At 39.1% G+C, this 23206-nt stretch overlaps 1 protein-coding gene across 1 annotated transcript in view; it reads left to right on the top strand.

Moving 5' to 3' along the window:
• The window catches only part of SGIP1 (SH3GL interacting endocytic adaptor 1), a 138042-nt gene that overhangs the window by 70159 nt on the left and 44677 nt on the right, over window positions 1-23206 (top strand). The window contains exons 7-14 of the mRNA XM_050962939.1: window positions 2167-2178; window positions 8731-8742; window positions 9634-9658; window positions 10612-10663; window positions 12378-12463; window positions 13205-13297; window positions 14805-14879; window positions 17147-17602. Coding sequence (XP_050818896.1) covers window positions 2167-2178; window positions 8731-8742; window positions 9634-9658; window positions 10612-10663; window positions 12378-12463; window positions 13205-13297; window positions 14805-14879; window positions 17147-17602 — 811 coding nt within the window. The remainder of the gene's footprint in view (window positions 1-2166; window positions 2179-8730; window positions 8743-9633; window positions 9659-10611; window positions 10664-12377; window positions 12464-13204; window positions 13298-14804; window positions 14880-17146; window positions 17603-23206) is intronic.

The raw sequence follows: 23206 nt of genomic DNA, 5'->3' as shown, positions 1-23206 counted from the left end.
TTTACTGGCAATCCTTGCCATGTTGCCTGCTGTTTTTACCACAGAAAATCCAGCCCTGAGTAGTAAGGGTATTTTAGTGGTCTTAAGCAATGTTCATTTATGCTAAAATGAGTATATTTTATAGTACAAGCTAATAAGTTAGGGTCCTGACCTAAATTTATGCATGCATGCTTGAAAAAGATAGAATCCCGATTCAATATTTCAACAACTGAATAAAAGTGGTCTGATTTTTCAGAAGTGTTGAGCTCTCACAGATTTTATAGATGACCCTGGGATGTGCAAGTGTTCCCTACCTCTGAAAATCATGTCACTTTTTTATTTAGGTGCCATGGCCTTTTATTCATATGTAGGGGAATAATGACCTGAATAAATCACTTTTTTCTGAACCTAACATCCTGGTAATATTTAAGAAAACCGGAGCTACTCGGGGTGACCCAATAAGCTGTCAGATATTTTTACAGGAATAGTATTAACTTTTTGAAACTGTCAAAATCATTAGAAAACTTTTGAAATCATTATTTTCATTGCATTGGAATCTTCGGATCTTTGTAAATGAACCATCTTTGCTAGAGAGAACTTGTTGTTAAGCCCAACGTGCAGCCATGTGCTCCTAATAAAAGAGAAATTCACCATTCACTGTAAAAGTTAGCTTCTCGATTTAAAAATTAAAACTCAACCATACACAGTATTTCTTCTATTTCTTGCACAACTGACCTCTGAACTTCAAGGTGATAGATCACCCTATTTGGTGCAGTAACATAACCACCCATTAAAACCTAACAGCTCTGGTTGCCTTTTCCAGAGTGGCCACCAATCAGATACACCTAGGTTGGAAGACAATACCTCATTTAGAGAGAGGAGGTTTTTTCCCAAATGTAATTATGTTTCATAGCTGCTGCAGCAGCCAGTCATGGCAGCACATACAGCGGGTTGAGTTGTTTCCGGTAAAGATTTACCATATTTATGACATATAAATAAATGTGTATTTTATGAGAGGTTGTTTACTCATTTGGGGGAACGTAGAGTGCATTCTCTGAGGTCAGTAACTGGTTGACAGACAAGAAATAAAGGGTAGGAATAAATGGTCATTTTTCAGAATTGAAAGAGGTAAATAGTGGTGTCCCACAGTGATCTGTACTGGGATCGGTGCTGTTCAACATATTCATAAATGATCTGGAAAAACAGGTACGTAGTGAGATGACAAAATTTGTAGATGATACATAATTATTCAGGATAGTTTAAGTCCAAAGCAGACTGTGAGGAGTTACAAAGGGATCTCTCAAAACTGGGTGATTAGGCAACAAAATGGCAAATGAAATTCAGTGTTGATAAGTGATCTAACTTAGTTGTACCAGTCAAGAAAAAGATCTTGGAAGAATAAGGTCATGGAGGATAATTGTGGTCACCTCCCTTGTGTCATGCGAGGCTCTGTTTCTCCATCCCAGTGGTCCCCAACATTTTTTGTCTGGCAGGCACCAGACAACAAGCCTCAGAGGACCATGGCGGTGGACGAGCATCCGCCAAAATGCTGCCGACAAGTGGCGTCATCTAGAGGCGTCGCCGCCGAAATGCCACTGAATTTCAGCAGCATTTCAGCGGATGGTCGTCTGCTGGCCAGTATGCGGGTGCACTTAGATGCCCCAGTGGGCGCCATGGCCCGCAGGCACCATGTTGGGGACCCCTGCTCCATCCCCTGCCTAAAATGCTAGAGTGCTGAGCTTAGGAGCAATAATTTTTTTAGAAGCCTGCAACTTTTTGAGATTGGATCCTTTCATCATTCTTGCATTTGTCAAAGCTTGTAGAGTATGGCACTTTATTTTCTTTTCATATAAACCCTTTTAAGAATTTAAACTTTTAATTGAAAATTAGCTTTGAGTATAGTTAGAAATAGCCAACTATGCCAGTAGCATGTAATCATTTCTGTAAATGGTTTAAATAAAAGTGCTGTGTTGTTATATATTATTTTTCACTATAATCTTATGTCTACCTGAATAATATTCAGACTATTTGTATAAAATATTACCACTTTGTGTCCATTTAACAGGTAGGCTTTTAATGCTGCTTTCCATAGATGTAGAACTTTTGTTTTTCCATGCGTTAATTACTTTTAGAAAATATCTTATTTTCTCATTTTTATTTTTTTTTATTTTGGCTGCATTCTTGTAGAGGAAAAGTCCGGTAAGAAATAATTTGCTCTTTTTCTACCTTTTTATAACTCTTTTTTTTAAAACAGAATACTTTGCTCTGGTGTTTTTTCTGTTTCCTCTGTCCATTTTTCACTTGTCTGTAGAACTGAGATGTAAAATGCAAATGCTGTATATCATTGTTTACAAATGATGGTGTCTATTCTTTCTCCTGTGGATTTAATTCAAAGGTATTTTTTAAATGAGCTAGGTTTGGCTTCCATTACATTTAGTTATTTTCCCTTTTGGCTTGTATGAGAAGAGGAAAGTTTGAGGGTGTTTTTTGCCCAAAGATTTATGGGATGAAATCTTGTTCACAATGTAGCCAATGAAAGTTTTCCCATTGACTTGGGTGGGCCAGGATTTCACATGTGGTATGTTTAATGCACATTACATTGCATGTCCAGTTATCAGATGATGGGGAAACCAAAAGTTCTATAGCATGACCTTTGCTGCTGTAGTAACATTAACAATATGAATGTGTTCTTGCCAAATACTTGGTTATAAATTTTGATGCCATAGTGTGTAGGCCTATACGGAGTTTTGAACATTAAATGAGTTGTGTGGTCTGAGCACCAGATCTCAAGAGAGGAACTTCTAAATTCTAGTCTCATCTCTTATAATTACTCCTCCTATTGCCTTGAGCAAGTCCCTTGAACTTTCTGCCTCATTTGCCATCTGTAAAACAATGATTCTTCCTGACAGCCAGGAGTCTTGTGAGTTTTGTTGGCGAATGTTTGGACTGAGAAGTGGGTTGTAAGATAGGCTGAGTGATAAGTTCTAGTTATTTAGGCATATTAGGTAAATGTTCTGAAGACGAACTCTCCTTTCTTCACTTTGCTACCTTACAGTATCTCTTATTACTTACGTTTTCTTGTGGCATATGGTAAATATTTTTTCTACTAAAATAGTTTTGAATAGATTTGAAGTAAAGTAAAAGTCCACTTGTTTCATCATTAAAAGAAACCAAATGTTTAAGAAATTTTAGTATCTTAGTATTTTCTTCCATATTAAAAATTACCTTGATCAAATAAATCAACTATAAGAGGTCTTGCTAACTAAGAAGAACACTATGCAAATTGACCTTGTCATTGTAGAAAAAAAATGTAGGGCCGGATCCTTAACTCACCTAACTTGGTAGTGCTCCACTGAAGTTGGTGGAGCTATTGCATCTTACTCTGGCTGAGGTTCTGGTCTATAAATGTCCCACTGTAACAGAAATACCTTTCTGATTCATTTTCTCCATACCACTGCAACTTCAACTTGAAGTTAATTAGTAAATTTTAGGCGGAACTTTCCTGCAGTGTGCCTGTATTCCAGGTGATGTGTCTGTATTGATGTGGCTTTTGTTCCTCTTCCAGAAATCTGGGACTTTTTGCTGTTAGCTGTCTGCATAACCATTCACAAATAAGTCAAGTTTATTAGAAAATCTAAATTCGATTTTGAATGCTCTCCTGGCTTTTAAAAAAACACTCATGCCTTTAATTATCTAAGATACTTTTATTTACCCAGTGACCCCATGGGCTTTGTCACTGGTCTGTTGAATTTCACATGGTTTTTTTTCCTGCCTTACTTATTTCCCTTGCTGGACAGTATAGACAGCTGCATTCATACACATCAAATGGCCTACCTGCTGCAAAATGAGAGATGACTGGTCCCATGGTAGGATAAATGAGCTAACCAAAGATACAGAGGTCTGGTCTAATCTTCATTGTGCACATAACTCCCATTAATCTTAATGGAAATAATACGTGCAGAACAAGGGGAGAATATGGATCAGGGAAAAGACCAAAATATGAGATGGCACTTGGATAATGGGGAGTGGAGGGTTAGGGGGATGGAGAATGAGAGAAGCACTCTAAAAGGTATGCAATGGAGGTTTCAGTTAAATCTGACTATTTGTTATGTAAAACCACTGAAGTGCTCTCTGTTTTTTAAACAAATAAAATTCATCTCAAACTTGCAAAAATACATAAAATTATGACTGTGGAGCTTTGCAAAACAAGAAGAGTATGCCCAAGGCAGTTGTGGTTTTGACACATCTGACTGATAGCATGTGAAGTTCCAAAACCCTACACCATCTGTTTGCAGAACACCTAGATAACTGAAACACAAGTCTGAGGTATGTCATGAGTAACTTCAGTTTTGATTTACACATATGGGGTGATAGTAAGTTGCAGTTGTTTATTACAGGAAAAAGATTTTTACCAGTTGGCTACACCAAAGGAAAAAACAAAAAACTCCTCAAAGGCAGATTAGGAGGTTTCTTGGAAAACTGTGGGAAAATGACATGCATCCCTTCATTTACTTTGGCATAACTGGCCATAATGGCACATTTACCATGGCTTTTCCAGTTTCTTTTTACACAAGAACCTCAAACACTGAGAAATGTGAACATCTCAAATCCCCGACCTTATGTGGCAGCGAGGTCATAAGAAATTGTATGGTTCTTGATTTGGAACATCACAGTTACTTCTAAAACCTTAGATGAATTTAATTGTACTTGATTCCAGATTACAGGTCCCTGAAAAATACCCCCTCCACTTCTGATGTGACATTTGACATTAAGAATATGTGTGTGTATTGGCAGAGAAAAGGGAGATGTCCTTGCCCCAGTTCCATAACTGTCGATTATTATGTGCAGTAAATACACCATATTCAGCTTAGCATTGTCTTCAAAAATGGTTAATGGTTTTGAAGAATATGTAGTACCTTACTCTCAACTTTATCACTGATTTCATGACACTGTTAATTTTATCCAAACGTTTTAACGTATCTCTGCTGTAACACACATGCTGTATATGTATATACACAGGGCCAGCTCCAGGGGTTTTGCCGCCCCAAGCAGCCAAAAAAAAGCTGTGATCGTGATCTGCGGCAATTCAGCTGGAGGTCCTTCGCTCCAACTGGGAGTGAAGGACCCTCCGCCGAATTGCCGCCAAATACCTGAACGTGCCGCCCTGCTCTGGGGTGGTCGCCCCGAGCACCTGCTTGCTAAGCTGGTGCCTGGAGCCGGCCCTGTATATACATTCAATTATATACAAGCGCACACAATAGGCCATATGTTCAGCCTTCCTCTGGTTGCTTTGCTCTGGCAGCACACAACAGCCAAAAACCCCTGCCAATCCAGCCCTCTGTGGATTCCTATGTAGTAGCTCTAGGAGATGTGGACAGGAACACCAGTGTGCTCTCATGGTTCCCAGATACTGGTACAGCACTTAGGAGTCATAGACAGCTAGGAGCAATTTAAAGGATATCTGAGGTTGCTGGAGTTCCTAACCCCAGGATCAGGGAGCTTCAGAGTACCAAAGCATACCCCACCTCCCACCCACTGCACCAAGCTTGTCAGCTGCAGCTGAAGATCTATGCTGGTGGCATATTTATTGCTTGTATCAGCAGGTAAAGTTATAGTGATACCAAAGCAAATCCAAGCCAAAGAATTAACATCCTGTGTTGTCCAAACACGGTCTGTGAAGCTAGTAACTTAGCTGATGGGTGCACACATAGGTTCTCATTGGGACTTAATGTCCTTTAAATAGGGAAGGGATTTTCATAGAAATGTAGAAGTGAATCATAGAAAAGTAGGACTGGAAGGGACCTCAGTAGGGATGTCTGACACCCTGGACATCTAGTCCAGTCCCCTGCACTTAAGGCAAAACTACATAATAACTAGACCATTCCGGACAGGTTTGTCTAACCTGTTCTTAAAAATCTCCAGTGATGGAGATTCTACAACCTCTCTAGGGCTTTCATATTCATTGGAAGACACTTAGGAGAGAATACTGATGGACTCCATGTATATGTACAACTTTCTACCCCATTATACTCTGAAGCATACACTAAGGTGTTGGCTTATTATATTCTTTTCTTGTTCTGCTACTGAGTTGCCTTTCTCTGTACACTAGTAAGGACACAGGAGTACCCAGAACCACAAGTTCAGACTTTTTTGGGGTATGTGGGGGTAATTGCTACCCCATTATCCATTCTTCTTGTGCTCCACCTCTGGCTGAGTATTCTCACTCACTCTTTTTACATTGGCTCACATTAACAAGTATTTTTCCTTATTGGTAATAGGTCATCATTCAGCTGGGACAGCTCAAACCCTGTGATTTTCATTTCAATCAACTGAAAATTTCCAAGGAAATATTTCCTCTTTCTGTTAATGGCAATTGTTTCTCTCCTGAAAATAACCTTTTGTAGAGTTTTTTCTTTTTATTCATTGTTACCTTGGCATTCAAAACCAACTGCCTCTTAGTCCATTTCTGTTTCTCAAATGCATATAGAATGTACTCATCACCATAGTATTTAGGTGCCACACGTTTTGAAATAGTTGCTGGTCTGCTGCAGTTTCTTTATCCTCACAAGATTTGGGTTTGAAGAAGCTCTTCCCAGGGAAGGTCTTGTCGCTTGTTTTTGGCAGTGTTCTCAAAGTTTAAAGACAACTCAGAGTGAGACGACACCCTGCATACATGGCATAACCCATTAACCTGCCTTGTAGAGTTGGATGGGACTTGAGGTGTCTTTAAAACACGTGGGCTCCATTTGACACCTGACTTAGCACCCAAAAATACTAATTTCTTTTAATAAAAGGCTTCCTGTAGCCTGGTAAATTAAATATATTTTTAAATAGGGAAATGTCACTTCAAATCTTTTGGGTTTATGCTTATATTAATATTTTTTTTTAAATCCTGTTTTTCCCCCTCCTCATGGAAGGGTCCTGTGAGCTCCAATGATGCCTCTTCCCTGATTTTTCCTCTTGAGAAGAAACTGTCAATCTTTCAATCATCATCAATTGCTTTGTAGCATTTTGTGATTTACAAATGTGGATTAAAATTAAACCAGCCAGCTGCTGTTCATTTGGAATCGACTCCAGATGTCTTGAGCTGAAAGGCTAGTGCCCCAAGCTAGATACTCGGTGCTTTTTATATCTTATTTTAAGCTTAGTGCTTCAGTGGGTTGTTGGTCAGAGATTTGAACTGTGACATACAAGTGCCTCTAACTCTAGCTTATTAGTCTCATGGTGTAAGGGAAGCTGAAGTGGCTGAAAATTGTGCAGAGACAATTCCAGATGCTACAGAAACCAGGAACAAAATGAGCTTATTCTAATAGGGCTCACTAGGACACGCTGTTGTTTTTTCTGGCAGATATTTTTACTGTAACAGAGCAACATGACCTAGTGTTCTTAGTTTCTGACACTTTAAGCTTGGTACTACTGAATTCTAAAAGCAGCTCATCAGGACTCTGGGCTAATCATGTGCCTGCAGTCCTGCAGTGAGCTCCAGTGACTCTAATATTGGCAATACTTAGCATTCTTACATCTCAGCTCAGAGGGAATTAAGGTTGCTCAGCACCTCAGAATCATGCCCTAATCCTCTGTCTCTCTTTATTTTCTGTAAAACTTGGATAAGAATATGGTACCTCCTTCCCAGGTGCACTGAGCATTGATTGTGACGCACTTTGAAAAATGTAATATATAAAATGCTCTACACATGTTGAGTATTAGCTATCCCCTGTAGCGCTAATATTACTAGCTCAGAGGGAGAGAGAGATCTGTATGTCTGGACTGTGCCTGCCCTAGAGCGTTGGTCTTCTTGAGACAAGGACAATCTGGAGGGCATTGTATGCACCAGTGTTCAGTTCTCTCTCTTTCTCACTCTGTAGTTGTGATGACTCTCAACAATAATTAAAATAGTGCATTTGATCATTTTTAATTTGCCTCTTCTTGAAAAATTATCCATTGACTCAGCTTTATTTTATGGCATGGTCTTAAAGAACTGAGAAGTTATTGCAAGCAAGAAAGACAGAACAAGAGGAAGGGAACTTGATCTTGAGATCAGATGCACACCTGTTAAGTCTCCACAGGTTGGATACCATCTCTCAGGCTTCCTCAAGAAATCTCCTGCGTTTTCTCCCATGGTTTTTCTCTTGAAACTGCTTATGTGGGTGGGTTCAGACAACTCTTCTCCATTGTGCACTCTCCCAGCTCCTCTGCTCTCCATGAGCCAGTTGTATTGTGAGGAATATGGTAGCTGAGAACAGAGGAGCCTGGAGGACAACATGAGCAAAGCAAATCAGCCCATATGCTTGCCCATTACTCCCGAAAGTGGGAAGGTGCTTGTAAGGAGGTTTCTCACTTCAGAACTGAGTTGTGAGGAGGAGAACTCCATTGTCATGGAAATGAGGGGAAGGAGAAGATGCTCATAGAGATGCCTGAGGGATGTACTTATTACACTTAAAGTTGGGAACTTCAGGCACCCTAACAGACATCTTCCATCCCACTGTGATTCTGGAGCCTAATGTTTATGTAGTTTACTCTCAAAATTCCTGACAGCCTTGTAAATCTCTAAAAAGGGTATATAAAGCAGGTTCAAGGTCATCACCGTTAATGAGCAAAACCCAAATTTGGGTGGGAGTAGGGGTGCGGGAGTTCACTTTTCAAAACACTGTATTTATTTAATTAGAAAAATCTCATATTACCCAAGTCTGTTTACTGATCTGTCATTCTCTGACTAGGTGTCTGTTCTCTCTTCCTTCTTGCTGATCACAGAGGCGCAGCCCGGTAAGAACTCTTACAATTTTGTAGTCCTTACGTTTGTTGTCAAAATGGCAGACTAGTTGTTGGGGGGGGTCTGGTTTATTTAGCCTTAAATCATTTTGTCCTGGGTATCTGTAGTGAAGTAAATGAATATAAACTTTATTTGGTGTAAGGTTTTTGTTTGTTTGTTTTGTTTCTTTAATTTAACCTTCTGAATGATGTATCAGAGATAAGTCAATATACATGTTTCTTTGTTCAAATACATATGTGTTTGTATTAGTCACTCTGGGTTCAGTCCAGCAGCAGTGTGAATGAGTTATGGCTATGAGAGCAGGCCTGAGTCATCAGTGTTTTGTTATTGGGCTGCTGAGCATGGTGTAGTGTTGTTTCACAGTCCAACAGGGTGAAGAAAACCGAAGGGAGAAGGTGCTTCAGGCTAATTGCAAGAACACTGTGCCCAGCATACACACTAAAGCATTGAGCAGCTTGTAGTGGAAGATGTTCCATGAGAGCCTCCTGAAGTGTTCTCCCACGGCTGCCCCTGCCCTGTTGCTTAAAAGCTGGCCTTAAAAGAACACAGGAATAGGTGCTACCCCGATAGGTGGTAGGAATAAATGAAAATCCTGAAAATGGCTGTCATTCATATCAGTTGCATTTAAGTACCTATTCCTCAACCATGCCCTATCCTTGTCTCCCCTGCCATTCTCTTCAGGAGCAAAACTGATTCCATAACGTGTACATGAGTGTCATAAAGGTAATTACCAGCATAGATGGTGGACTGGAGTCAAATTTCATTTACTCCTTAGTATTGATGCTTGTCTTCTCAATCAAATTGAGATGTCAGCTTTGTTACCTGTTTTAAATATAAATTATGCTCATCTGGTCATAAACCTTAGTGTTTGTTTCTAATTCCAGGGTGCAATTAAAAGGAATTTGTCCAGTAAGTATATTTTTTTAGCTTGCAGGAACGGATAGTGTCTCAAGAAGACTGATTCTCTCGTGAACTTTAAAGAAGGCAAATTTATGTCAAAACATGTGCTCCTCTATGTAGTTTTCAAAGTACACTTAAACTTTCATTTCCCAAAGAGTAACTCTTAAAGGAGAACTCTAGGTACTATATTATTAATGAGTGAATCCTTGAAATGGATGGGGGTTGCAGTGCATGTGCCATTGAACTGCTGTACGTAGTGTTCCACCCTTCAAGAATGTGTTTCTTACAAAATTAACTTAGTCTATTAATGTAGGGTGACTGGATGTCCCGATTTTATAGGGACAGTCCTGATTTTCGGGTCTTTTTCTTATATAGGCTCCTATTACCTCCCACCCCCTTGCCGGTTTTTCACATTTGCTGTCTGGTCACCCTACTATTAATGTAATATGATGCCCCTAAAGTCACATGGAACATTCAAAGTTGGTGGCATACAGCCCTGTTCAACAGACTGTATTTCTTAGAATGTCAAATAGTCCCAACCACAAAATTTTTAATGAGGAATAAAGAAGGAAAAGCCAGTGCTTATGCCTTTATACTCTCAGGTCAGAAAAAGTAGATAGCAGACAATTAGATTCTGCTTTCTATGCAGACAGCTATACAATGGGCTTGGTATGTGGTGATTTGCTGAGTTACACACATACTGTAAATCCCTGCATAGAGAGATGAGATTAATATATCTGTATGTATTGGGGATCTGAATTACACTTCATCACCTTATTATAGGTTGAGATCACTCAGCCTCTGACTTCTATGTCATAGTGCCCAAGTTTAATTTTTAACATGTAAGTGCATGCTAGTTTCATGTAGTTGATGTGACCCACATCTCTGAGTAGTTCATGTGAAAAAGTGAGATAGAGAACTCAAGTGAGAACTGATCTAAACAGAACTATCATATGCGACAGGTGAAGAGATAGCAAGACCTAGGCGTTCAACACCAACTCCAGAACTTGTAAGGTCAGTATGAAAGAAATTGTAAATTAATCTAGATATTGCACAAATGTTAGTCTGGGATCCTTGCACCAAAGGTAGAGATGAGCAGTTAACTTATTACCTAACCTACAACTACTTTGGGAGTGGATACCCTGTTCGTTTGTACATGAAAATCTGTGAAACTATCTAGATTTGATACCATTCTTGGTAGCAACTTCAGGAAAGAAGCATTTCTCAAAAACACCATCTCCAGCATTTCATCTTACTTCCTGGAACCAATCATAATTGTAAGAATGGATGTAAAAAAATGGAAGTGCCCTCCATGAAGTAAAGTAAATCATATTAATATATTCTCCTGCCCACTGGGTCAAGATGACTCAGTGCCAGCCTGAAGAGTTCACTGTGTGCTTTAAGGCTGATAAAGCTTTCTTATTTATCTAAATTTAGCTCCCTACCTGTGACAATTTAGCTGTCTGGTTATCACTAACACAGCCACCTTCCATTTCACAGGTGGCTTTGCTGTATTTCAATGATGGGTGTCTTGTGTGTAATCAGACTTTTGCCTGTCTTGTTTGTAATCCATTTACCAAGCTATATTATTTGGGACCTTTGGCTGAAAGGTCAATCAAATCTTATATAAATGTCAGTGATTGTATTTATTCATGATTCTTCCTCTCAAGCTCACTATAACAACTTTGTAAAGATATCAGATGCCATGGTGATAGGCACTGTATAAAAATATCAATAGATATAGAAGCATACCAAAAGCAAATGCAGAAATAATGGCCTGCTGAGGCCATTTATATTAGTTTTCTTTATTCATGTTGGGATGATGCCATGATACTATAAAACAATCAGGTCTTTTCTAATCTTTGGAATAAAGCTATGGAATGTATGGAATGAAACAGAAAAAAGATAGCCAAGCCAAACATTTAATGTTAAATATCACCCTAAGGGTAATGTTCTGCCACTGATGTGCAGGTAATTGATATCCAGAATAATACTTATTTGTATTAACAGGCGTTATCTATGCAATCTGTCAATATTAGTTATCTCTCTAGTGCCTAGCTCCTGTGACACCTTAGAGACTAACATATTTATTTGAGCAACAATCTAATGGTTCCATGGCCACCAAGGTTTGGCACCTTTGCTATAATAACACAGATCCTTGTCACCTGAACTAACTAAGAATCTTCACATTGGCTGTGTCTACAGTGCACCTATGGGGTGTGTGTGTTTGTGAGAGAGAGAGAGAGAGAATCGCAGCACACATTGAAATGCTGCAGTGCTCTGTAACTGCCCTGTGTGGACAGTGCAGGCATGAACTAAAAGGAACCTAGTTTGTATTAGCATAGTCCTTTTCAAATAGGACAACATTAACGCAAACCAGGTACTTTTTAGTTTGTGTCAACAGCATCCACGTGGGTCAGTTACAGCACTTTGGTGTGTGCTGCACCTCCCACCCCAGAAGTCCAAACGACAGGACAGTACAGACAAGTTCTCAGTAGACCTAAGAGTTTTCCTCTTCTCTGTGGGTCAGCGGCTTGCAGGCTATATAGTCAGATACTTGATCAATGCTGGCAGTATCTCCAGTAAAGAGTGTGGTATGCATGCTAGTTAGCCCTTTAATCCCACACATAGCACTGAGAGGCTAACACCTCAGGACCTCTTCATCCTTTAAGCCTAATTACAGTTTGTTCTTTACATTTCTTATGCTAATATTTGTATTACCTTGCAGCAAAAAAGCCCCAGATGATCCTTCAGCCCTTGCCCCACTGTTTGGCCCACCACTGGAGTCAACATTTGAGGAACAAAAGTTGGAAGGTATGAAAATTGACAGAGGGGTGGGTTGCTTGCTTGCTTGTTTACTAGTGTGGCTATTTTTTAAAAATGGGAAGCTTAGTTTGAAATAAACCTTTTTAAAAAAATAAGTAAATTCTGTAATAAGGTCATATGTGCAACAAGTCTACTTGATCACTCTCCCTGTGGTTGAGACATTGCACCCTGGGTAACTCCTTCCTGTACAATACATAGAAACTGGCACAGTCTGCAGATTATAAATTGATGATAAACATTTAACTAGTAGTTACAGTGCATGCAAAATAATTACCCTCTCGCAAAATAAAATGTAATCAGTGATCAGTTTTGTAAGTAACTTACACTTCTGATACAAACCAAACCATAGTCATAGGGGATATCATATGCTCTTGGTGTAGGCCCCTCAATCCAGTATACACAGAACGACAAGGGATATAATTTCCTGGAGAGTATCTCTGTTAAATATAAACATCATCCCAGAGGATGTAACATCATGGCATTTTCTCTGTGAATGTGATTTTCTATATTAAGCAGATAGACCAGGTGTTTGAAACCCTTTTAAAAGGAACATCAGCTCCAGCCAGACATTGAGTCAGGGAGAAGCATGTGCCAATCCAAGTATCGATGAAATGTTTGTATCTTCTATCTGGTAGAAATTGATATTCATAATTAATTAGTGGATTCTATAATTGAAATTAAGTATTTTATATTGCTTTGGTGTATGTGATTTTACTTTTGTATTTTTAGCTCCTTTAGATCAGACAGAGATATGGGGTTCTGTCCAGCCAGTGAATTCCAGTCTAGATTCTCCAAAGCTACCAAGACCTTTTCCAACTGGAAGTAAGTTAAGTGTAGATTATCAGTCTGAAAAATCAGGTGTTTCATTTTTATTATCTGGGCTAGGTATACTATGAAATATATAGGTATACTAAAACACTGTAATCATGTGGCAAGTTAGTTTGTTTTTACTGGACTGACTTTAACTGCAACAGACTAGAATGGAAAAAGCTGACATTAGTTTAATAATGTATTGGATAGACAACTTTCAGAATGAAGGAGACAATGCACTTCATCCCTGGGGAGAGAAGCTTCTGCCTGTTATGTATCTGAATTTGCAAGGCTAAATTTGACTCTATTTATCTGAAGACAGAGAGAGAGAGAGAGAGAGAGAGAGAGAGAGAGAGAGATCTAGGAACAAATACAGCATATGATGGAAACTATAGCTCCTGCTTATCTCCAAGAAAGATCCCGCTATCCTAAATTTGATTCACAGTTATATCCCCAGAGGAAATTGTAGAAATGTTGGGTTGGAAGAGACGTTGATAGGTCATCTACTCCAGCCTGCTACACTGAGGGAGGACCAAATATATCTAGATATCCCTGACAAATGTTTGTCTAACCTGTTCTTGAAAACCTCCACAACATCCCCTGGAAACCTATTCCAGTACTTACCTGTCCTCAGTAGTTTGAAAGATTCTTCCTAATATCTAACCTAAATCTCCCTTGCTTCAGATTAAGCCCATTACTTCTTGTCCTACCTTCAGTGGACATGGAGAACAATTGATCACCCTCTTCTTTATAACAGCTCTTCATGTATTCAAAAATTATCAGGTCCCTGCTCAGTCTTCTTTTCTCAAGACTAAACATGCTCAGTTTTTTTTTTACCTGTCCTCATAAGTCAGATTTTTCTGAATCTTTTATCGTTTTTGTTGCTCTCCTGTGGGCTCTCCAATATTTTTCCACATCTTTCTTAAAGTGTGGTGCCCAGAACTGGACACTGTACTCCCAACTGAAGCCTCACCAGTGGTGAGTAGAGCAGGACAATTGCCTCTTGTCTTACATGTGGCACTCCTGTTAATACGCCCCAGAATGATATTACCCTTTTAGTAACTGCATCACATTGTTGTATTATGTTTCATTTGTAATCCACTGTAACTCCCAGATCCCTTTCAGCAGTACTACTGCCTAGCCAGTTATTCCCCATTTTGTAGTTGTGCATCTGATTTTTTTTTCTTCCTAAGTGTAGTTCTTTGCACTTGCCTTTGTTGAAGTTCATTTTGATACAGATAGCGGTGATGCACACTAATTTCCCTATAATCATCATTTAATTATGCAAGAATTTTAAGATAATCTGCCATGATAAAAAGCAGTCATAGTCCTATCTCTGTGCCACATTGCTGAATCTTGGGACAAGTGTGCAATTAATTTTTACCAACTCTGCACCTTCAATGGCATTAAAAAGAAGACACCCTGAACAGGGGGAACCTACAAAGAATCAAACACACAGTTTTTTGTCAGGTTAATGCATCTCTTGAATTTATATTCTTTCCTCTGACCTGTTTTTCAGCACCTCCACCACTTCCACCAAAAAACATTCCAGCTACACCACCTAGGACTGGTTCTCCCTTAACAGTTGGAATAGGTAAGAATGAGGTATTACATTTATTAGCTCATGAAATAATACTGCATAAGATATATACCATGCATAACTGAGCATGGGTCTGTAACTACTGACTCCGGAACGCCCCATCGACTTCAGTGCAATTTCTGCATATGTAAATGCTTACAGAATCAGGTCCATTCTGAGGAAATCTGCATAATGCCCATGTATTTGAACGTACTTGTGTATGTTTAACTCACATGCATTTTATGTTTCCTTTTTATTTCTGCTATTTTAGCATCTATTGTGTTCAAAATTATACCACCTAAGTCCTACATACAGAGCCCTTGGTTTTTGAATGATTTTGTCATCTTTACTATCTGTTGGTTTACTTCCTCTCCCACTTTTTGGTTCTGAGCCATTTTAGTAAAGAAATGTGACACTAGTTCTAAAGTTATACCTGAAACTGTTATAGTAGCTCTTTAAATTGGCTTTTCATTTTCATTTTGAATGTATTTTTAAGGTTCAATTCTTGTGACATATGGGTGAAAAACTAACATTCCTTTTTCTAAGAGCAATTTGGGGTCTGATCCTGTAATTCTTGCATCCCAAACTCCTGTTGCTTTTCAATGGGAGGCTTGGGTGCGAAGTTGGGATTTAATCTAGAATTAGAAAATCTCAGTGCTGTTCATGCAGAGGTATGCCAAATAGCTTTGCTAACTATAATACTTGTAAAGATGTATGGTGAAAGAAATCTAGGCTATGTGGAATGCAACAGGAGTAAATGAGGTGCTTATAGCCATATGTGGCTAGCAGACATAAATTTATCAACTAAAATCAGAACTGTATGTTTAAATAAAGAAATGCAATCATTGTTCTTTGAAACAGATGCATTGTATGGAAAACAATAGTTACATTATGCAACATGAACATTCAATGCAAATGTGGTATATTACTGAGCCAGAGCCATTTAGTCATACAGAATCTCTATGCAATGAACTTAGTGCTCTATTCATCAATGTCTTTATTCATACTCCCGTATCTTCATTTTTCCATTTTATAGCTGTGCAGTCAGACGGCACTTGTCAACCTGCATAAAATAGCATTCATCAACAAGAGCAAATGAAATATGCAGCCATGTGTGACTATATATTTGCTGGCTTTTGGCTTGCAGCATATTTCAGTATGTGTATCAAATGTGGTAATACAGAAAGGTCTCTTTTAAAAATTAATACATTTTACTCCCTAAAATACAGCATGAGTCCTCTGTGACAACAGAGTCAGAAGATGGTTTTCTAAACTCTAAGAATATGCAATAGATGTAGATGGATGTACACAGGAGGGTATGTAGTCATTATAGTAGTGCTGTAGTGGGTATAGCTGGGGACTCCTGAGTTGGACCATTTTTTGCCACTGACTTTGAGACTTTGGACAGATCACTGTGTTAATCAGTGTACCCCTTCATTAAATAGGTATAATACAATCTCCCTGGGATGTGGTTAGGCTTGCTTAACTTTGAGATCTTCCATAAAAGATGCTATACTGTGTAAGTGTCAGGTCTGATCATCAGTATTCCACAGTGAGAAGGACAGACAAAAATCTGAGTACTAGAGGAATATGTGGGGCTTGTTTCCATTGGCTGCAATACAGCTTTGTTGATGAATTCTATTTCCACATTGGTTACAAGGCTAGATTTGCTCAAAAATTAACAATAAATGGTGCATGATGACTCAGTTCATGAGTAAAGCCTTTAAAAAACCCTGTATCCACAGTAGGTTACAACTGAAATACACTCTGTATGCTACAGTATATTGCATGTACATTGCCAGTATATAAGTGTTCCAAAATAGCATATGTGCATGTATAAATATGCAGGTTATCTCAAGTGAATCTCAGGTTACTGTGCTGTGTGTGTATTTTTAAAATTTAGTAATAATTCACACAATGTTAAGTTATTTAGACAATGCATAATGAACATCACTAGCCAATTATATATTACAGCAGGATGCAGATATGATGTAAAGTAATATACAAGAAAGGTATACATATGGTGTATATAATGCATGCTTTTTTCATATAATGTATATATTTTAATCCCATATGTGCTTTTGTACATTGTGCACAACCGTATTATGTAGATATTTTCATGCACATGAACCATGTCTCGAATAGCTAGTAAGAAAACATGCTTTTTAAGTATCTCTGCTGGAATGTAGCTGACTTTGCAAGCCCCGTATAAATGTAGAGTATAGTGCAACTTCAGCTATGCCATCAATATTAAAGTTTAAAATAAACTACTTTGACCACAGGAAGTGACCAGACAGCAACAGAGGTCAAAAGTGACAAACTACCATCAATCAATGACTTGGACAGCATTTTTGGCCCAGTATTGTCCCCCAAGTCTATTGCTGTTAACGCAGAAGATAAGTGGGTCAATTTTTCTGATCAATCCCCGGAAAACGTAACAGCAGAGTTGACTTCAAGGGAAAAAGTGGTGTCCCCACCTGTGGCATCAGATATCCCAGCTGAATCTCCAGCTGTTGAAACCTCCCGCAATGTTCCATCACCTCTCAATTTAGAAGAGGTTCAGAAGAAAATTTCTGAGCAAGCCCACCTTAAAGATGATAACTTAGAAACAACAGCATCTCCTAAAGATTTTGGGTTGGGACAGAGAGCTACACCACCTCCCCCTCCACCACCTACCTACAGAACAGTGGTGTCATCACCTGGACCCAGCCCTATCAGTGGCACAGGCAGCACCAGTGGTATGTCTTATGGCTTGAGTGTGCTTCAGTGTGCCCATGAATGCCTTTTTGCTGCAGTGTGAACACAACCGTTTAGCTGCTCTTAGCTGGCTTTTAAGCATCAGTCCTTCCCTTTTGTTTGATTGTACTGTGCCCCCAGTGGCGTCGTCTTTTCATATAATGCACTTGTGGTCCGAGTCGAGCTTGTACGCTGGATATCATGTTTCCTTTTACCTTGTCATTGTTGAGTGTCTGACATGAGGGGGAGTTGTGACTCTGCAAATCAGACTCCAAGGTGTAAATCTAGACAGCTTTTCACCAAAGATCATGTTTATTGCCTTAAATAAGTGCACGTGCTCAACAGTTTGAACTTCTCTCCCAGATATCCACCTGTGATACATGGGTATTTGCAGGGCCCCAAGCTGCTGACAGCCCCAAACTTCAGCACAGTTGCCAGCCTGCCATAATATCCTCCAGGAACTGCAAAATGAACAAAAATAGTGGAACAACAGACAAATCTTTGCTGACTTTTCAGAAAACAAAACTGTCACTTTTAAGTAAAGCAGGAAATTCTTTGAATTCACTGTCTGTTCATATGAGGCACTGACAGCATATGTGCAGCCAAGTCACCTTAAAGGCTAACAAAGCCAAATAAACAGAAGCCCTGCAGATATAAGCTGTGATGCAATTAATTCAGTATATCTCTCCTTCACCATTCTGAGAATGTCCTTGAGAATCCTAGATGGTGCGAGGCTGAACTAGGCTTTGATAAATGGCTTTTTAAAGTTAACACTGTAGAGTAAAACATGGATTTGTTTGAAGTTTGCTGGTTGATTGGCTTCACCAGTTTAATTCTAAATTGGTATACGTCCATTAGGTCAAATGACCTTGTTGGAGGTTGGTTTTCCCAGTGTCTTTCATGTTGTTCTCAAGAGGGGTACAACTTGATCACCTTATTTGTAATGACTTAAAGGCTCATCTACGTGGGGAAATTTACTGGCAAAACTATCCTGGTATAAATATACTGCAGTAATTATACCAGTACCTATCTCCACAGGGACATAACACCATAAGCTAACCCAGCAAAAGGCACTCTTTTCTTGGAATAAGAATGTCCACATGGGAAGTTAAAGCTGTATAATGACAGAAATATAATTATACCAGTGTAGTTCTGCTGATCAACTTCCCCATGTAGACAAGCCCTAAGCAAGATAGAAGTTATTGGTATTTGGAGAAAAAGAATCGCATGTTTTACCCTGGGCACTGATGCTAGTACTGAACATGTTGTTTTGAAATTCTTTGTTTGCATTAGTGCATTTCCCACTTAAAACAGATATTTTCTAATTACTTTAATTAGGCCATGGTTTTAATTGTATGTATAAGCTTTTCTGTGGTATTCAGCAATGTAGTTAGTATCTGCGGGCATGAAAAACTGGAGAATGCTCCTGAGTTAGATTTTTGCATCCTTTTCACATTCTCATCTTCACGTGGCAGAATGTAACTCTCAATGAAATCCCCCAGGTGGGGAAGGTTTTTTTTGTTTGTTTTTTTGTTTTTTTTGTTTTGTTTTAAACTAATCCTGACTTCTGCTCTGGAGGTGAGCATTTCAGTGGTGGGTAAAGTGATTTTTCTGTGTTGGGTTTGTTAAGTGCTCTCTACTGTAAGGTACTGATCACACTTGATGTCTGTTGGAGTTGAGGGTGCTCCACACTTTGTGAGAGAGGGACCTTAGTCACTGGTGATATTTTTGTTTAGCACCAGCTGTTTCCTGAGCTCTGTATAATGCACAGAAATACAGACGCTCTCTGCTCTGAAGTGTTTGCACTCTAAAAGCAGACACACAGAAGATGTAGCCCATCAGAAAATGTGGGACTACCTCCTGTAATAATTATAAACCCCTTATAAACGCTGCAGAATTGAATTTTTAGGATGGATTTCTATGAGGAGAGGGTGGTGGCTTGCGGGGGAGGCACCAGCACACCAAGTGTGTCTCTGGGACAGCAAGCTGCGGGGGGCAGCCTGCCGGTCGCCGTGAGGGCGGCAGTCAGGCTGCCTTCAGCAGCATGCCTGTAGGAGGTCTGCTGGTCCCGCAGTTTCAGGAGCAATTCAGTGGCGGGTAAGCCGAAGGCACGGGACCAGCAGACTTCCTGCAGGCACGCCGCCGAATCCCTGTTACCAGCGGACCTCCCACAGGCGCGCCACTGAAAGCCGCCTGACTACCATGCCTGGAGCGGCAAAATTCATAGAGCCGCCCCTGGTGTCTTGACGGGCTGGGATAAATAGGATGTTCCACACATGAGGGGTGAGGGCGGGGGGGGGGGCGGCAGCATGGAACATACTATGCAGATGGGAGTGAGAGGAACTTAAAACCACTGTCATCTGACAGTACCCAGTGATGACCATACTAATATGGGGTAAGGTGAAATTCTGAACATGCCATATATATGGTCATTAAACAATGTCTTCCTTAATTTTGCAGTGGTTTTGAAGATCCATCCTCTTTTCCCTGATAGCTTTTGTGGTGGCTTTTGTGTGTGTGTTTAACTGACCACTATTCTTGTAGCATGTGATCAGTCAGCATATGTCTGACCTCCTTGATAATGCTGATGTGGGAAGCCACCCTACAGGAATGTAGGATGCAGAATGCCTTGTGTGACTTTTAAAGGGCCAGCAGTTGGGAAGATTACCATTGGTGGAGGGCAAGTTTGACAGTTTGGGTTTGTATAAGTCCTTTCCCTACTCATTGCAGCCACATCCTTTTGTTCTCCTGACTTGTGCTATACTAAGTACCTCTCCAAACTCTGAACAGGCCTTTCTCCCACGCCATTCCAAATCCTGTGGTGATATTCCTTTAGTTACCTGGTCTGCTAGGCTCTGACTAACTGGGCATTCAGGTTCCACCTGCTTTGGGATGTCCTCTGGTCAGAGCTGTCCCCAAATGTTTTGTCTTTCTATTCCTGGGAAGTCCTGGAAGCTGTGAGATTTGAATACAGCAGCAGGGACTCCTGGCTCTGCTCAAACACCAAATGGAGGCCTGTTGGTGGTCATAAGAGGAAAAAATGGAGAGGTCCTTACCTCAGCCATCTAAACCTTTAAAAAAAAAAAAAAGGCCGGGGGGGGGGAAAGACGAGGGGACAGGGATTTGGCTTCTGATCCTTATTTGAGGCAGATGATTGGGTTGGTTCTTTTTGCTCCAAATTAGTTGGCTAATCTCTAATTTTTAACCCTTTCAGTAGCTCATCAAGGAAACACACACATGTGCTCACCCATGTCTGTTATGCATATCTATTTTTTAGTTTCTGTTTATGCTTTACTTTTAAGTAGAGTGATGTTAGTTGGATATGTTCCAGAGCTATAAAATGGTTTGATGGCAGAACATTTTTTTTAAAGGCAAAGAATTCTGTAGCTCTGCAGCTATAATTGGATTTTGCAGATGTGGGATTGCATTCAGTTACATGTTGATTAGTGGAATTCTGCTGCATATACTTGGTGCAGAAATGGTATAGAAGCGCAGTGGAATTCAAAGGATCCTGAATGTTTCAAGAACAAATATCTTCCATTTAAAAATTCTTATATCTATAATATTAACAGTTGTTGCTTCTCTAACTACTTAAAACATTAATATGGATAAATACAAGTTTTAATCCTGTCCCCTTAGAATTCCTGCAGTCCTGTTAGAATAATTCCCTTCTTGAAGGCAATAAGTTTTTTATGGTCTGAAGTGGAAAATTTTCAAACACAGGTGCCTCAGGTTAGTCTCCTAAAGCCACTTTTAAGCTCCTAAATAGAAGTGGCTTGATTTTCCAAAGTGCAGAAATTGGTGGCCAACATTTTAAAAAAGCAGAACCTAACTTTTGACTCAAGATTTTATGTAACATAGGGGCAAATTTTTGTATTTATAAATTTCATTTTCAAACTTCCATGTTTTTAAACTAACCAAATTTTAGATTCTTATGGCAAATGACTGTTTTAAATGGAAAAATGAAAAACAAAGCAGCCCATACTAATATATAGTTAGAAAATTAGACAGTACAGTGCCAAACAGAATGTGTTTTCAAGTATTCTGGAAAACTCATTAACAGTCCTGAAAGACCTAGAGTATGTGTCCTTAATCTTAGGGCTTTTCTATTTAGAGGTGTCGGTTTAGGGGTTGAAGGAGTTTTAAAGATATTTTTTGCACAATACACTATAAAATGTACTTTTGTACAATATCAATTATTGCTGAACTTATCCTGGTATATTAATTTTCTTAGTTAAATCAAAATAGTATGTCAAGTATTCTGGTAAGTACCTCATCTCATTCCTTTTTATTAAGTTGCGGCTAGTCGATCTTCACAGCAAGGTGACAGTGATCAGTGACAAAATGAAACATTTGAGCTCCACAGTTAGCTACTTAAAATTTCTTTTATGGTAACTATATATTTTTAAATAATTTTCTTAAATGGATTTTTTGGGGCTCCCCAGAGATCTTATAATATTCTGCACTTTCCCCATTTTGGTCCTCACTCTTGTTTAATGATTGCCATCTTACAATAATAGGCAATGAAATTAAAATTAAAAGATTTGTGCAAGGTTTGTCCCCATCAAAACCACTTCTACCAAGGACTCTGGGGTTTTTTTTTTGTTATTTTTTAAACCAGATATTCATTCAGAGTTAGTTATTTTAAATGTCATCTTTGTTAACCTCAGCCTCTATATCAGTTGTATAACCAGGATTTGATAGAGCCTCCCTGTAATTTTGTAACAAAGATCAAAAAGGAACAAATCCGAAGTAAGACTTGAATATATCCTGTATTCAGCATCAAGAATTAAGCCCAATCTTACAAACTGTTATGGTCACCATAGTGCCTACTGCAGTTATTTCAATCCCCTCCAAACTACTGTGCTTACAATGAGAAAAACTGAGAGAAATTCAATCTCTCCAGCTATAAAATAGGATAAATTCTTCCCAGTCACTTATGTTCTGGCCACCATACTAGCAAATAATGCTGGCTGAAAACATTTTTTTAAAGCTGTTTCGTAGCATGGACCTTCTCCCTCCCACCCACCCACCCACCCTCTCAATGGTTTGGACAGTGCTACTGTTTTAAATGTTCAGTGAATTCTAAGAAAATGTGTCTCTCTCCTGCCTTGCATTTACGGTCTTTCATGTAAATCCATGAAGATGTCTGAAATAACAACTGTCTTACACCAATGATAATGCTTGAGAAAAGCAGGCCCCCACTGCATGTACATACGAAAATTGTCTCCTTACTACAGGAAATATATTAGTAAATGTCAATTACTAAAAGTTTTTTCCCTCATCCAAAAAACATGTGAATGTATCAACATTATGAATTTAAAACATTCAGAGGTAGAGAAGGGAGACTTGCATACAAATAACCAGAAGAGGAATCAGGGGCTAAGGGAAGAGATTGTGAAAGTTAAATTGAAAAATATTGTTGAGCTATCAGTAGTTGCTTCTCATAGTAACTCACTGCAATAAACAGAAGTACAAAGCAACCATTTGCTCCCAAACTGTCAGCATGTAGTTTACAGACATGATACTGGTGTTCATGAGAGAAGATTTAAAACTTCTGATACTTCAAATATAAAAATGAAATTTTTCACCATGGAGCAAATTTT

Source organism: Gopherus flavomarginatus, chromosome 7, assembly GCF_025201925.1.
Source record: "Gopherus flavomarginatus isolate rGopFla2 chromosome 7, rGopFla2.mat.asm, whole genome shotgun sequence".
Taxonomy (NCBI): Eukaryota; Metazoa; Chordata; order Testudines; family Testudinidae; genus Gopherus; species Gopherus flavomarginatus.
The sequence above is the reverse complement of the archived record's forward strand: the minus strand, read 5'-3'. Positions and strand labels throughout refer to the sequence as shown.